This window comes from Dunckerocampus dactyliophorus, chromosome 12 (assembly GCF_027744805.1).
Source record: "Dunckerocampus dactyliophorus isolate RoL2022-P2 chromosome 12, RoL_Ddac_1.1, whole genome shotgun sequence".
NCBI lineage: Eukaryota > Metazoa > Chordata > Actinopteri > Syngnathiformes > Syngnathidae > Dunckerocampus > Dunckerocampus dactyliophorus.
The window spans coordinates 26,271,705-26,287,238 of NC_072830.1; the positions used below are offsets into that span (position 1 = coordinate 26,271,705).

The 15,534-nt window shown below is 45.3% G+C and overlaps 2 protein-coding genes across 3 annotated transcripts; both read right to left on the minus strand.

Moving 5' to 3' along the window:
- Window positions 1-3,351: 3,351 nt before the first annotated feature.
- grk7b (G protein-coupled receptor kinase 7b) lies at window positions 3,352-10,400 on the minus strand. Its single transcript, XM_054794908.1, has 5 exons — window positions 9,665-10,400; window positions 9,140-9,577; window positions 7,212-7,483; window positions 6,718-7,035; window positions 3,352-3,495 (listed from the first exon to the last, which is right to left on the minus strand). Exons 1-5 carry the CDS (start codon window positions 10,259-10,261, stop codon window positions 3,486-3,488), a joined length of 1,635 nt encoding a protein of 544 aa, XP_054650883.1. The 5' UTR covers window positions 10,262-10,400; the 3' UTR covers window positions 3,352-3,485.
- A 1,516-nt stretch (window positions 10,401-11,916) lies between these two features.
- Window positions 11,917-15,117, minus strand: rnf7 (ring finger protein 7). Of its 2 annotated transcripts, none has more exons than XM_054794333.1 (3): window positions 14,382-14,649; window positions 14,226-14,273; window positions 11,917-12,396 (listed from the first exon to the last, which is right to left on the minus strand). In XM_054794333.1, exons 1-3 carry the CDS (start codon window positions 14,545-14,547, stop codon window positions 12,278-12,280), a joined length of 333 nt encoding a protein of 110 aa, XP_054650308.1. In that variant the 5' UTR covers window positions 14,548-14,649; the 3' UTR covers window positions 11,917-12,277. The 2 variants fall into 2 exon arrangements, with proteins under 2 accessions (XP_054650308.1, XP_054650309.1); XM_054794334.1 differs by having other exon boundaries at window positions 12,340-12,396; window positions 14,389-15,117.
- Window positions 15,118-15,534: the final 417 nt, after the last annotated feature.

The following is a 15,534-nucleotide window of genomic DNA, read 5'->3' on the forward strand; positions in this document are numbered from 1 at the left end:
GATCTTAGAGCAATGAGCCCAGACCAGGACCTCTGAGCGAAGGGGTCTTGGGACAAAGAGGCGGCCAGGCGGACAACCACTTTGAGGAGGAGAATCCTTGGAGGCTTCTGCCACCCGTCTCTCGATCTCCCACCGCAGGGCCCCCAGAATCCGAGACTAGGGGAGGATAGTCTCTGACTTCGGCTCTTCCACTGCCGGGGAATACATCCTGGATAATGCATCAGGTTTTCCATTGAGGGAACCAGGGCGGAACGTGATGCAAAAATCAAACCTCGTGAGGAAGAGGGCCCACCGCGCTTGGCGAGGGTTAAGGCGCTGGGCAGAACGGATGTAGGAGAGGTTACGATGGTCCGTGTAAATCACAAAGGGGTGAGCCGCCCCCTCCAGCCAATGTCTCCACTCTTGGAGAGCGAGTATGACTGCCAGAAGTTCTCGGTTGCCAATGTCATAATTCCTCTCTGCTAGTGAGAGGCGTCGAGAGAAAAAGGCACAGGGGTGCAGTTTCTGATCCGCTGTGGACCGCTGGGAGAGCACGGCCCCGACTCCGGTGTCCGATGCATCTACCTCAACAAAAAAGGGGAGAGTAGGGTTAGGATGAACAAGCACCGGAGCGGAAATAAAAAAATGTTTAAGGCGCCGAAAGGCTCGGTCTGCCTCCAGCGACCAACAAAAGGGAACTTTAGATGATGTGAGCTTATTCAGAGGTTCCGCCACCTTGCTGAAATCCCGTATAAAACGCCGGTAAAAATTGGCAAAACCCAGGAACCTCTGCAACAGCTTCCTTGATGTAGGAATGGGCCAGAGGGCCACAGCCTGGATCTTGGCTGGGTCAGGTCTGAGTTGCCCTTTTTCCACAATGAAACCCAAAAACGACACCGAAGACATGTGAAAAGTACACTTCTGGGGTTTAACGTACAACTTATTCTCTAGCAGTCTTTGAAGGACTATACTGACGTGCTGCCTGTGTTGTTGCGTGGAACGAGAAAAAATAAGGATGTCGTCTAAATAAACAAACACGAACCGGCCGATCATATCACGAAGAACGTCATTGATCAGACACTGAAACACCGCAGGAGCATTAGTGAGACCGAAGGGCATGACGCAATACTCAAAATGCCCTAACGGTGTGTTGAAGGCAGTCTTCCATTCATCCCCTCTCCGTACCCGCACCAAATGATAGGCGTTGCGTAGGTCGAGCTTAGTAAATATGACCGCGTCATGAAGCGGCGTAAAAGCGGAATCGATGAGGGGCAGAGGATATTTATTACGGACCGTAATTTTGAGGGCGCGGAAATCTATACACGGACGTAGAGTACCGTCCTTCTTTTTAACAAAGAAGAACCCAGCTGCAAGCGGAGAGGAAGAAGGACGGATATGACCCGCAGCCAGGGAGGATGAGATATATTCCTCCAGTGCATGTTGTTCAGGTTGTGAAATATTGTACAAACGGGAGGAGGGGAGAGGAGATCCCGGCAACAAATCAATGGCGCAGTCGTATGGACGATGGGGGGGAAGAGAAAATGCTTTGATCTTGCAAAAAACCTCACTAATATGATGGTATTCTCTGGGTACAGATGACATATCGGGAGGAGTACAGGTGGGAGGTTTAACAGCACTGACAGGGGAAGAGGCAGCCCGGAGACAATGACTATGACAAAAGGTGGACCAATTAGAAATTTTAAGAATAGACCAATCTATAGTAGGATTATGCCGCTGCAGCCAGGGCAACCCAAGCACCAACGGGGCTGAACGAGACGGAATAACAAAAAACTTAATTACCTCGTGGTGGTTACCCGCAAGCAGCAACGAGACCGCGTGTGTCTGGTGGGAAATACTCGCCAGGTGGCGCCCATCAAGAGAACGGACATTCTTAACATTATCCATCTTAGAAACTGGAATATTCATAGAATTAATCAGTCCACAATCAATAAAATTTTCATCAGCCCCCGAGTCAATAAGTGCCCGTACAGGACACGTTCCCCCCAGCCAAGAAAGAGTACCTTCTATTTGGAGACGTCCCACCATGGATGACGAAGCCGAGGCCTGAGTGAGAGGGAGGGGTCCTCCTCCCCTAGGCGTATCCCCAGTGGACGACGAACGACGTCTTGTGGGCCGGGCTGGGCAGGTTGCGATGTTGTGGCCCGCCTCCCCGCAGTAGAGGCATAGGTGCAACCTTCGGCGACGGCTCCTCTCCGCCGCCGACAGACGACTACCTCCGAGTTGCATGGGCACCACCCCCTCGGCGTCTTCTAGTGGCGTTCCGGCGCTGGAGGGTGGAAGCAGCGGGTTCGAACGAAGACCAAGCTGTGGAGCCGAATCAAGCCGGGGTGGTGGAAGAGGCTCCGCCTTCCGCTGTGCGCTGCGCTCCCGCAGGCGGTTGTCGAGGCGGATGGAGAGTGAGATGAGATCCTCCAAGGAGCGGGTCTCATCCCGAGCGGCCAATTCATCCTGGAGGCGAGCGTTGAGACTGGCCAAGTAGGCACACCGCAGAGCCTTCTCATTCCAGCCGCTCTCCGCTGCCAAGATCCGGAAGGAGATTGAGTGATCCGCCACGGACGCGGCGACTTGACGTATGGTAAGGAGGCGGCCGCCAGCCTCGCGTTCCCTTACGGGGTGATCAAACACACTCCGGAATTCTGCCGTGAAGAGAGGTAAGCTGGAGCACAGTTCCGGTTTGCTTTCGCACATCGCCATGGCCCAACTGGCGGCACGACCGGAGAGCAAGCTGAGCATATATGCCACTTTAGAGGAGTCCGTGGCGTACGTGTGGGGCTGTTGGGCGAAGATCAAGGAGCACTGGTGTATGAAGAGCTGACACTGGCCAAAGTCGCCGCCATACCTTGCTGGGTGTGGAATGCTGGGCTCACGGAAAGCGAAATGGGAGGATACAGTAAGTGTATCGCTTGCTGCTGCGGGCTGCGTTGGTTCAGCAGCCGCTGTCTGCGGGGCTCCCGTGATACTTGCGTGCAGCTCGCGCACCAGCATGGTCAAGTCACTCAACGTTTGCTCGTGGGCACTAATGCGCTGGCCATGAGCCCGAAGAGCCATCTGGACCTGACTCTCCTCTGCGGGATCCATACTTATTGACTCGGTGATTCTGTGAGGGTTTGTATGACAGTTGTCTGGATCCCAGTATGCAGAGGCGTACACGAGTTATGAGAGAAAGAGTCTTTAATACTGGTGTAAACAGCTCAGGAACAAAAAACTACGATGCCACGGAAAAGAAAAGGGCATCGCGGAAAAATGGAATAAGATATACTGTAACTGAAAAATATACCAAAGCTGGTCAGGCGGAGCTACCACAAAGCCGTGAGGAAACACCAGGCGGGACTGGATGGCCGACGGCAGCAGCACGGATCTTGGCTTGGAGGTTCTGCCACGAGGAATCACCGAGTGCCATCCAGTCGCCACAGGTGAGCTTAAAAAAGGAGTGACCGACAATGAGGCACAGCTGTGCCTGTTCTGTAGCTCCGCCCAACTAGAGATCACCTGGGTCTGTGTGATGACACAAAAACAGAAAATGAACAAGGGAAAGGAAATAAGCCACAAATAATAACCTGTACCCAAAATGTAAAACTAGTGTCTACGCCAGGCGTGACACTTTTACCTCCACTGAACGCGTGATTCTTTCCAAAGACACAACGTGGCATCGAGATCAACACGGACGCCACCTTCCTGTTTTGCTATGAGTTACTTCTTGAATTCAGCAGTGTTTCTGAACGGTCAGCATTTGATAAAGAAGGTGAGAAACACTATTTGAATTAATGAAATAACTCATAGCAAAACAGGAAGGTGGTATCGGTGTTGATCTTGCTGCCACATTGTATCTTTGGGAAGAATGATGTCTAGAGCGAAGGTAAAAGTAACTTTAAATGTTCATTTATCTCCTTAATTTGTCCTTCATATACATTTAGAATGGTTTTATTCATGTAAACCTACAACCTATGATTGAGAGTGTGTCATAGACGGGCAACTGCGGTTTCCATGTAGTGGCAAGCTAGTAGGATGCTGACAAGGACGTTTTGTGATAAAAATACATTAAGAACACAGTTGGACTCATGCAGTGTATTAATAATGTGCGCCATATTGTACTCAAACCGATGGTGTACACTTTTTATGTTAACCGGAAAACATGCAAACTGCAGCGTGTGCTAACTGAGGTTCCACTGTATATGAATTTAAAAAAAGAAACAAGGCATCCACATCTTCCACATAAAAAAACTGAAATCCAAGCAAAAAAAATCAAGGTCAAAAATGCTTATTTTCATTAAAAATATGTTGCTGTTTTTTTACCAGGCACTTTTTATGCTTGGCCAATTTATCTTACTTAAATCAGTACAGTCGTCCCTCTTTTATTGTGGTTAATTGGCTCCAGTGGGGTGGCCCCGGCCACCACTGGCCACCCCGTAGCTCCGCCACTGCCTTTGGACCGTCTACTAGAGCAATTAATAGCTGAGCAGTGTGCCGAGGACATGTTTTCAACGCATAGTTTCTGGATTCTGCTCCCCATCACGCTTCAGAATTGAAGTCAAAGTCAACAAAGTGAGAAAACTTTGAAAACAACCGGAACCGACCAAAGTAATCATGGAAAACGTACCTACCGCTTGCAGTTCATGCAAGACGCGATTTTACTGACAGCTCCTCCACACGCAAAGTTGTGTGCTGCAGTGAAATGCTTCCAAGCGGAAACGGCGGTTAGGCTGAACTAATGTTCTGCACCACAGAGCTGCGTTTGTCAAAACTGTTGCCCAGCCGTGGGGGTGGCCACTGGGGTTGTGAGAGAATGGCCACGGCCACCCCTGGCCACCCCGTAGCTCCGCCACTGGGAAGAAGGACAAAGTAAAAAAAACTCACCACTTCCACACGGAATGGGAGGATAACTTTTTTTCACTATGTCATGTCAAACATGCGATGGCTGAATACATTGCTTGGGTAATGTCTCTTCAGTGTAACATTACGTTACAGTGTAACATTACTGACGCCATGACTTGTCTTTCAATATTTTTTTACTAATCATAGGCCGTAGTCAACCACGAGACAGCAACAATCTATTAATTAATGATCAATGATTCATGATTAACTTATGAGAGACGACTGTTTTACTTAAAGTAACAAGAACAGAACAAGAGCATTTTACTCGCCCAACTGCTATTTTATGATATGCTAATTGGTGAAACATAGCAAGAAAACATCCATTTTTAGTCAAAAATAAGCCTTTTTGACCTTGAGTTCAGATTTTCAGATCTTGCTTTGATTTGAGTTTTTGCAGTGCAGTCCTGCAGTTCAAACACAAGTCAGGTCAAGGCAAATAAATCCTGACAATAAGGGAACCTAGTAGCTTTCAAAGTGGCACCACAGTGCTGACCTTCACCGAGGTCACGCTTGGTTTGTGTCAAATCATTTGGCTGCAACTTAAGAAATAAATACTGCACTGAATAGCGTAAGTAGTTGGCATATGTTGTGTAGTTGAGTGCACTCGGACGACACGAGGATATGGAATGATTTGTTCTTTTTCATCCCAAACTGTCTCCCTGAGAAAATGAGACGCTATGTCATTTTCACTGTGGCGCCAAAGGTGTGCACTTCTTTGGTGTCTGGCGGCATCTAGTGGTGGAAAGTCAGTTACATGACCGCAAACGACCATAATTGGACGACCGTAAAAAGCCATGCAGTAGCTTGTTTATAAGTTAACACCAAATAAAGAAGAATGAGGTCATGGAAACTGTGACTGTGTTGAGACTTGCTGTCCAAGCACAAAGAGGCCAAAGTACACAACACATGTTTCCCAGCAGGTTTCCAGCTGTAAGCAAGGCAAGAGCCATACTCTGTTATGATTTAGGGATGCTCCAATCAGGGTGTTATGCTGCCCATTCCGATCCCGATGCAGATATCGATACCAATCACGTGGATTAACTGTACATGTTTCCATGTATTTATGATGAGTGCTATTGGTCAGGGGCACCGTTAGACAATTCCAAAGGCTCCCGGCAAAGAGGTACCACTTGTGGCTTCCCGCGGGGACAAAAACGAGCTGCGAACTGACCTCACTGCTTGTTTGTTTTAAAAACAAAATGTCACGGTGGGAAAGAGCACATTTGGAGTCCGAAGACCAGAGGCTAGGCGGATAACGCTAGCTAGATGCTAGCTAGCTGCCGCCAATGCAAAGTACAGCCAGTGACAGCCAGGCTAGATTCAAGAGTAGCTCTGGTCTTTTCAGTGGTGTATCTTTAAAACAAGCACTAATGAGCATTTTTAACCATCATTTTCGTACTCAATGATCCAAAATTAGCCAAGATTGACTACTTTTTAGTCGAACAAAGGTTTGCCAAGGGAGTGATCAGACATGCTGGCATCGATTGGCATAGCCTGTGTCAAGCTCAATACAAGACGCGTCATTTTGTTGGCAACCCTACGTGACACAGCAGACGTGGTATTTGCCACCGCACGCCGATCGGTTTTTGTGATCGGCTTTGAAAGGCGTTTATCGGCATACGCCGATCACGTGTTTTCTTACGGAAATCGGAAGATATTGATCAGTGGCCGATAGATCAGAGCATCCCTAATTATGAGTCCAGCATCAAATCAGAATAATTGTGTAATTAGTGTCATTAGGCACTTGGTGTGTTTCACAGGCCGGATCCAGGACATTTAAGGCCAGCTGCATCGGTTCAAGTATTCAAGTGAAGTTTTGTTTATACTGTAAAATGGGACACTTACAAAATGACGCACGTGTTTGATTTCCATGCCATCACATGATCCTTCAGCTCTGGCCTGTTGAGTTCATCAAATAGGCCGCTGTCAATAATCTCCTTCTGCCACGTGATGGATACTGCGCCAGTGCTGAACTCCTTGAAGAATTTCTCATCCTTGGCATCGAGTTCAATGTCCAGGACTTCCGACGTGTCCTTGAAGTTGTCAGCGTCTTTGGTGTACACCACGTTGGGTTTTGGCACCCAGGGGGGCTCCAGCAGCCCCGCTTCCAGGCGATGGAAGTTAATGCTATTGAAAAAGGGGTGCTCTCGTGGGTCATCGCCGCTGGTTTGAAAAAGAGAGAGTGAGAGCAGCGGTATGAGGCCGCGATGCAATCATGAAACATGCTGCAGAGCCAGAGTGCATAGAAATGAAAGAAAACGTTGGACAGTAAAGGGGGCAGTAGCACCACACCAAATGAAGAATATCAAACAAGTTTTAATTGGGCAGGCAGCTCTTACCGGCACCCGAGGCGATGTTCCGGCTTCTTCTTAAGGAAGCCACGTATGAGGTTTGCGGTTGTGGAGTCAAATTTCTTAGGTTCAAACTTGCACTCATCTTCCAAGGTGCGGCGGGTCACCTCGCTCTTCTGCACCTTTTCACGGAAGTCTCGAAACGGCAGGCGAGCAGCCACCATCTCATAGATGCTGCAGCCCAGCGCCCACCAATCCACAGATGTGCTGTAGTACTGCTGCCTCAGGATCTCAGGAGCCATGTAACCGGTCGTCCCAGCCTGAACGCACGGATGCAAGTTTCAAGAAGATAAATGTTCACTCGGACGAACGTTATTTTAGTTATTAAAGTTACATGTCAAAACTCATCAGACAAGTTCATTTATATTCAATATTAGCAAATGGAGAGAGCCTTTTTTTCGTCAAAGTGCCATCTGCTGCAACTGTGTCACAGCAATATCCATTCTTGGCAAAGCAAATATTTAACACGTAAACTTTACAGAGTCTTTGCAACATTTCCCGGCAAGTGCTGACTCTGACGTTTTAAAAAAAAAAATGCTGGGTGAAAGTTATAATGTTATGATAATAAGTCAAAATATGATGACAATAAACACATAATATGACAAGAAAAAATGTATGAGACACAAGTTGAAATATTTGTAAAAATAATTTTTAAAAAAGGAAAACGAGGGGGAAAAAAGTAATATTAGGAGAAAATGTTCATACTTATAATGTGCTTTGTTGTTGAAAACACAAATGTGAGATACAGGCTGTTTTTTTTTCTTTAAATATAAAACGTCCATGCATTTCTGCATTTTACATTTTCTAAATGTAAAATTGGCCCCCACAGCCTTTGACTTTTCAGAAAAACGTTTGAACACCCCTGTTGTAGCGTGTCTCTTGGCTGCACTGCTTCCAGTGGTGTACGTGTATGTTATCTGCTTTTGGTCAATCAGATTTCAGCTTCTGTGTGTTGCTATGTCAATCTAATCTGCCCAAGGCCTTCAGAATTAGTAGTGCTGGCCCATCCCATACACACTATTAGCAATGGGGTTGTTTCTTTAACCAATCAGTTTTAAGAATCGCCTCACAGGGCCAGCCAGCAGGCGTAGAATAACGTCAACATTTTTCCGTCCTCTGATTGGTTGATCAGAGCACAGCTGTTTGACAAGCCAAGTTACGCCCACAGTGGCTGACAGAGGAGGGGATGTTGACGTCCCTGGTGAGTAGACATATTTTATTCAATTGTTTCACGTTTTTGTCATGTTATTCAATAAATATTGATTCGGAACTGCTCCAGATGATGTTGTAGTGGAGAGGTTTGGAGTTGCCGGAATCCTTTATCACGACCACCACCGTGGTTGTCTCCTTCCTTTGTGTTGGAACAGGCTCATTTAAGCGCTGCACTGTTCATGTGGTAATGCATTTAAGTGCAATATTACACTTGTGTGTTGTGTATAGACTTTTAGACATCAACCAATCACAGGATGGCAAAATATTTATGTTGCTGTACGCCTGTTAGCTAGCCCAGTGCGGCGAATCTGTAATCTGAGTAATTAAAGCAACAGCCTCGTTACGAAAAGAGTTTAAGTGATATGGGCCAGCACTCCTGATTGTGAAGGCCCTGGGCAGATTACATTGACATGGCACCACACACAAGCAGAAAAAAGTCCTATACACATGCACATGCTGGAAAGAGCGCAGCCAAGACACAAGCCACTAAATGGAGGTAATAGACCGTTTTAAGTTGTAAATGTAGTTCAGTGCTTCTGACAATGTTTCGACCATCAGACGCCCTGATGGCACAAAAACTGCATGCTAGTCGTGTAAACTGCCCCTTTGTCGACGTGGGCAACACAACAACACAAACAAAGCTGCAACTTCACAAAGAAAGTAAGAAAGTGCCAGTCAGACAAGGACTAGGTCACCACACTGACCGTTTGGCATATGGTGTTCGCCTTTGGCAGCTCGACAGCCAATCCGAGGTCAGAGAGTCGACACTGGCCGTGACCATCGAGTAGCACGTTTTCTGGCTTCAGGTCCCGATACACAATGCTCATAGAGTGCAGGTGGAGGATGCCCATGGTCATCTGAGCTGCGTAGTAAACCACACGGTCCATACGGATACCCCTATCTCCGAGCTCGTAGATGTGGAACCTGAGGTCTCCTCCAGTCATCAGGTCCATGACCAGGCACAAGTGGGTGTCGTTGTCGTAGGCATAGGCCAGGTTCACAATGAAAAGACTGTTAACCTTCTCCAGGATCCTCTTCTCCTGCAGGGCCAACCTCTCGCCACCTTTCTTCTTCAAACATCTCTTATTCAGCTTCTTGCAGGCGTACATCTGTCCTGACGTTTTCACCTGCACTGCACACACCTACAACATAGAACACCCCTATTTACAGTATATCTAAGGGTGGTGTCTTCTAGGCAACAACTTTACGGAGATACTTGTGACACCTACCTCACCAAAGCCACCTTTACCCAATGTCCGAAACTGATAAAAGTCTTTGTCACTAATCTTCTGCCTCTCAAACTCCTTCCACTGCAGAAACCTGTAAAAGAATGGGCTTCTCAGGTACTGGCAGAAAGGTTTTCCCCTCAGGAAGTCTCTTGTGGCTTCTCTCATCTTGCCCACCATGGTCTCATCCAAGGTCTTGACTGGTAAGTGCTTGCACGTTTCTGCAGTCTCTACTGTGAGGAAAGACAGAAAACTCCTGGACTCCGGTTGACAGAACTTAGCGATGAGGTTCTTCCCGGCTGTTGCTCTTGTGTCCTCTTCAGCAAATCTCAATCCTCCCAGCTCTTCCAGCAACTCAAAGGCAGCAGAGTACTGGGGCTCAGAGTTGAGGAGGAACTGCCGGAATAACTTCTTGCCAATGGGCTGCTGCTCACACAGGGACTCGTACTGCGTCCCCATGGCCTGCCGTAGAGCTGAGCAGCTTTTTGGCCGGGGAAGGCTTAGGGAGCGCCTCTCCTTTCTCAACGCATTCTGGTCAACCTGCTGAGCCCTGAGGTAGGCCGTGTTGGCCACTAATTCCTCCACCAGCGACTCACTCATGGTGGCGGCCCCACCGCCCCCATTAGACCTCGGGGCGCTGCTTCACTCATTTGCATGGTCCAGGCACAAAAGAGTACCCCCCGAGCACCTGCATCACCTGCTGCCACGCTTCTTTGAGCAAGTGCCACTATGCTCAGGGATTTGTTGGCTCTAAGGGAAAGCAACTTATGCGGTTTGAACTTAAGAGGCTTTAGTTGTGTCTATTTTTAGGACATGCAAAGTGCTTGTGTGCAACAAGTGGGCTGGGCTCAAGGAGTTTGTATTTTTTAATGAGTAAATAGCAACATATGCAAATGAGTCTATGGATATACTGAAATCCCATCCACCGTTATTATGATTACAAAGCACATGGCACATTTTATACCGTGGGGTTCAAACCTTTTCCACCGAGGGCCACATACTGAAAGGTGAAATGATGCAAGGGCCACTTTAACATTTTGTAAAGCAAAAGAAGTTATACGTATTTCAAGAAAAAACTGCATCTCAGCTTTGTGAAAGAGGTGAAAAGCATATTATTAGTATGAACTTAGGTCTTTGCTCTTTTTTCCCCATTTTTGCTGATGATTTTCCAAATATTTCAACTTTCTTCTTAAATAATCATCCATTTCATTTTCTTAATATCATGACTTTATTCCCATAATAGTGTAACTTTTCCCCAACCTAATTTTCCAAAAATTACAACTTTATTTTGTTTTGTTTGTTTATCATAATATTATGAACTTTAAAAAAAATAACACATTTATTTACGATGTAAACACCATGCTACTAAAATGAAACACGTTTTTCTCATAATGTTACAAGCTTTTTCACGTAAAATTGCAACTTTTGTGTCTTAATATTCTGACTTTGTTCTCTGAATAAAGTAGCCGAGGACAGGGAGGTCTGGGCTTCCCTGCTTAGGCTGCCGCGGTGACAGCAGCACCTCCCGTGCAAGATCCCCGTACAATGACACAGCAGTGCGGGCACAGTGATGGGGAACTACTGTAAATCACAGGATTACACAAAAAATACCAAACTAATTTCCACCAAAATGTATAGGAGTGATGGCACATGAACCGGGAAAGAAGCCATTCAGTTTTGTGAGGATAAAGGGGCTAATACACCACCCGTGTTTGTCATCCTCCATCAACCAGGCGGCAGTCTGCTAACTAACAAACATGGACCAACACAAATACACTCCCAAAGTGTTTTCCCTGAAATTATATTGATATTAAATTTTAAAACTTGAGCCTTGGTAGCAGTCTGCTTGCTGTTAAATGATATTCTAATAACATGTGGTCATTAAAATAAACATCTATGGGTGGCCTGAGACATTTGCACAGTAGTTACTGGATATCATGCTGACAATTAAGCCATTCAAAAATATATTGAAGCAAGAATTCAGTGTTTCCCATACATTATTTGTGGCGGGCCACCACAAATAGAGTTGATGCTACCTTTTGTCCGTTGCTGATGAGCAGATTATAATTGAAATGTTTGTGAATGTTGCACTTTTTGTTTCCACAGCATACATGAAAATTACATACACGTTTCATGGCCAATTATGTAAATTAGACGACATAATCTAGACCCTCCACCACCACAAATAGATTGCAGTCCTGTGTGAAACACTGTAATTGATACTATTTTTGAAACGCAGTCTAAACTGCACCAAAAAAGATGGGACATGAGTGTTTGTTCAGCAACCTTTATTTCAAAAAAAAATCCAGTCACATATTTGAAACGTGGCAAACACCCCCACAAACAAAACTAAACAGCTAACATGTGACCAAACCGCAAGGTGTCATCTTTCTCTGCGTGACTCTTGGTCTTTGCACATCAATCAGTGAGCCACGAGTCCGAGTGTGTGACATCCACTGGGTTCACTGCTGGCCTCTTGACACTAGGAGTACTGGAACATGCAATCAAATGGCAACCGGCTCTGCACGGGGCGTCGCAATGGTCACGGCCAGGTGTGTGTCCACCTTTGGGTGCATACAGGTGAAGTCTGTGAATCACCTCCCTTTGGGGCAGGGATTATTTACCGATCCTCTGAACCACCCAGTCCTGCTGGCAGAGGGGGCAGCGATTGTTCTGCTTCACCCAAAGGGACATGCAGCAGTTATGGAAGGAATGGTTACACTCTCCCCAGACGACTGAAAGACACACAAGAGAGCAAAACCATAAGAGAAGGAAAGGCCAATTTGCACAAAGAATCACAGCACTGATTCCCGTTTAGGCCACCTACACCTCCGCTGATCCTCTTGCAGCTCAGATCAGCGAGACATCCAGACATGGTAAGGGGAGGCCAGTCCGCTCTCGTCATAGTCCATACATCTACATCAGGTTACTGACAGCATATTTTGCTTCTATTTTTCCAGTCCCAGTTTACATGCACTGGTAATAATTCAATATTTGACCAAACTATGTCCAGCACTGTGGTGGGTTATGGTTTAATTTGGGGACAAATGACATCTTTATTGTTGCCGTTATGGTGCTCTTCAAAGGATTACGGACTACTCCTGGAGTATGTCAACAATATTTCGCCCCACTTTAAAAACTCGATACCAGGGATGCTGATATTGGCATAAAAACAAGATATCACATGATATTGGTATGTTTTTCTGCTAATACTGATATTGGCGCGCGAGTGAGAGCTCACCAAACTGGACCTTGCTACCCGGAGCAACAAGCTAGGCAGCTCAGTATGTTCGCGGTCTGGAATTATTTCCAATCGGCACCCTTGGATTGGAAATATTAAGGCGTCACAAGACCTCACGAGATAGATACTTTAAAAAAAAATCTGATGTTGTGACAAGATCTCTCAAGATAAGATTAAAAAAAAGGAGAGCTTAAAACATGACAAGATTTCTCGTTCAGAAAAAAAAACTGTCTCGTGAACGAAAATGAATTGGGTAATTTTGTCAGCCTCAGTATATTGCCACGTGCATGCGTGTCTGTTCCTCACCTCCTGCCTCCAAACAGGCAGGAAGAGAGTTCACTCTGTGCATTGGTTTCAGAACCTCGGCGCGTATGTTCCATAGAACGACGGCATGAATGGAGTGAGCCCTTTCGTCAGTCATACGGTCTCATTGGGTGGAGGCGGGGCCGGTAGCATACGCACAGTGCAGAAGAGTGTAGCCTTGTGAGGAGCAATGCAAGGTAACGTAGTTAGAAATTAAATTAGTAGATTGCAATATATTTTAAATACAGTATTTTGTCATTGTACTTTCCTTAAAAGTAATGTTGAAATCCCGTCTCGTCTTTGTTCTCGTAGACCCAATATCGTGTATCGTCGCGTCTTGTGAACGGAATGTCTCGTGTCACCGCTAGTGAATACGCAATTTGCAATGACTGTCAAGCGCTATTTCTGCGACGGGCGAGTAAGGCGTCTGCCTTCAATACTTCTAATCTAATATCAGACCTCAGGAAGAACCACTCCGAGTAAGGTTGCGTTCATGCAGCAATTTAATAAGCAGGGCGAGTTCAATGAGCCATTTATCATTTCACTGATTGTATTAGTCCAGAGTATCATACTTTTAAATTTATTTTGTTCTTATACAGATGTTTGTGCCACATAGAAATGTGCAGGAGAACATGTTATAATATTTGACTTTTGGTCTAAAACAATAGATATTTTGAGACAAAATAAATAAAAGTAAATGTGGCACTTTTTCCACAAACGGTGTTTATTTGTGAGATGCAACCAGTAGCATCACAGTAAAAGAATAATGTGTTCATTACACGATTAGCTTGAGGGAAGAACTGCTTGTTGTCGATATCCGTAATGATGCACTGGACAATATTGGTTTATCAGATGCCGGATATCGGTAGGAAAGCCAATATTGGGCATCTCTATTACATACGACTACTAATATATTTTGAATTAGACTTCACTGATGAACCGGTCATTGGGCTATCTGCATTAGCTGTTAAGCCGCTAAACACAAGTTGTTTCAGTATTTTGCAGATGGCAGTCGCTTACCAACACAGTCCTCCTGTTTGTTTTCCGCCTGACACCGGAGACAAGCATCTGTAAATGACAGAATTAGTTAGATTTACCGTAAATGCCCCCGGTATCATTTAAAGGGCTAACACAACCCGGCTCGGATAGTTAGCTAGCGCTAGGCGTCACACTCACCCATCACTTGCACCCGGCAAATGGCACAAGTATCACACTCGACATCCCAGCTCCACATTGCTACAGCGTTCCACTTTTTAAGTGAAAACATCTTGTCCCCACCGGACTTCGAGCCAGAGGAGGTGTTGTGAGAGAGAACTATCCCCAGCTCGTCGCCGTCGTCCATGTCTGTTGATCCAATGGCCCACAGCGATTAGCGCATTTATCTGGGTTAGCTTAGCAAACCAAAATGGACGAAGGAGGCCAACGTCGTAATCGTCGCCATCATTAGGGGGCGCTACAATCTAAGGTTAGTGGTTAGTAGTTTCTTCTTTGTTTTTATTTTTTGAAGTAGAACTTTATTAACAAAAGAGTGGCAATCAAGTGTAAAACATACCAACACGGGGCAGCCAAATTACAAAGATAAAGAGAATAAGGTTAAGCCTTTTCACAAGATAGAGTGACAGATTGGGTATATTATTTGTGTATTTTTGGTCTTGATCAGTTTTAAATATTTCAGATACAATTTAAAGCCGTTTTTAAACGCGATTATTGTTTGGTTTTTAAATATTTGGATTTATTAATAAAGAATTTTGCTAGACACAATATTGTATTACACGACAGTCCTTGTTTTTTCTTTGAAAGAATCACACCAAATAAAATATCAGTACAACAGAAGTCCCTTGTGAGTGAAGGAAAAGGTGGTTTTAATGTATAAACATCCGTCCAAAAACATACAAATTTCAACATTGAGAAAAACACACTTTGTGTAGTTTCTATTTCACCACAACCGAATGTACAAACATTGTCCTCCATGTTAAATCGTAGTCTCAAAAACTCTTTCGATGGGTAAATGTTATTTAAAAATGAATTTATTTTACTTTTGGTGGTAAAGGGAGAGAAAAATACATTGTTCGTATTTTTAAGATTGTCTCTTTATCAAATTTTGCAAGTATATTATTATTGTTTTGTTTCCCTGGATGGAGGTGTGCTGTTAAAGTTGAGCTGGTAAAATAATCGGTGCATTTTTTTTGTGACAGGCCATGTATATAATAAGTTGTGGAAGTGATGGTAGAGGCGCACAGTGATGAAGGCTGTGTTTCTAACCAAAAATAAAAAGGGTTCTGGTAAAGCTTTAAGCAAATGTTTAAATTAGGGTTTTGGTGGGTGGAAG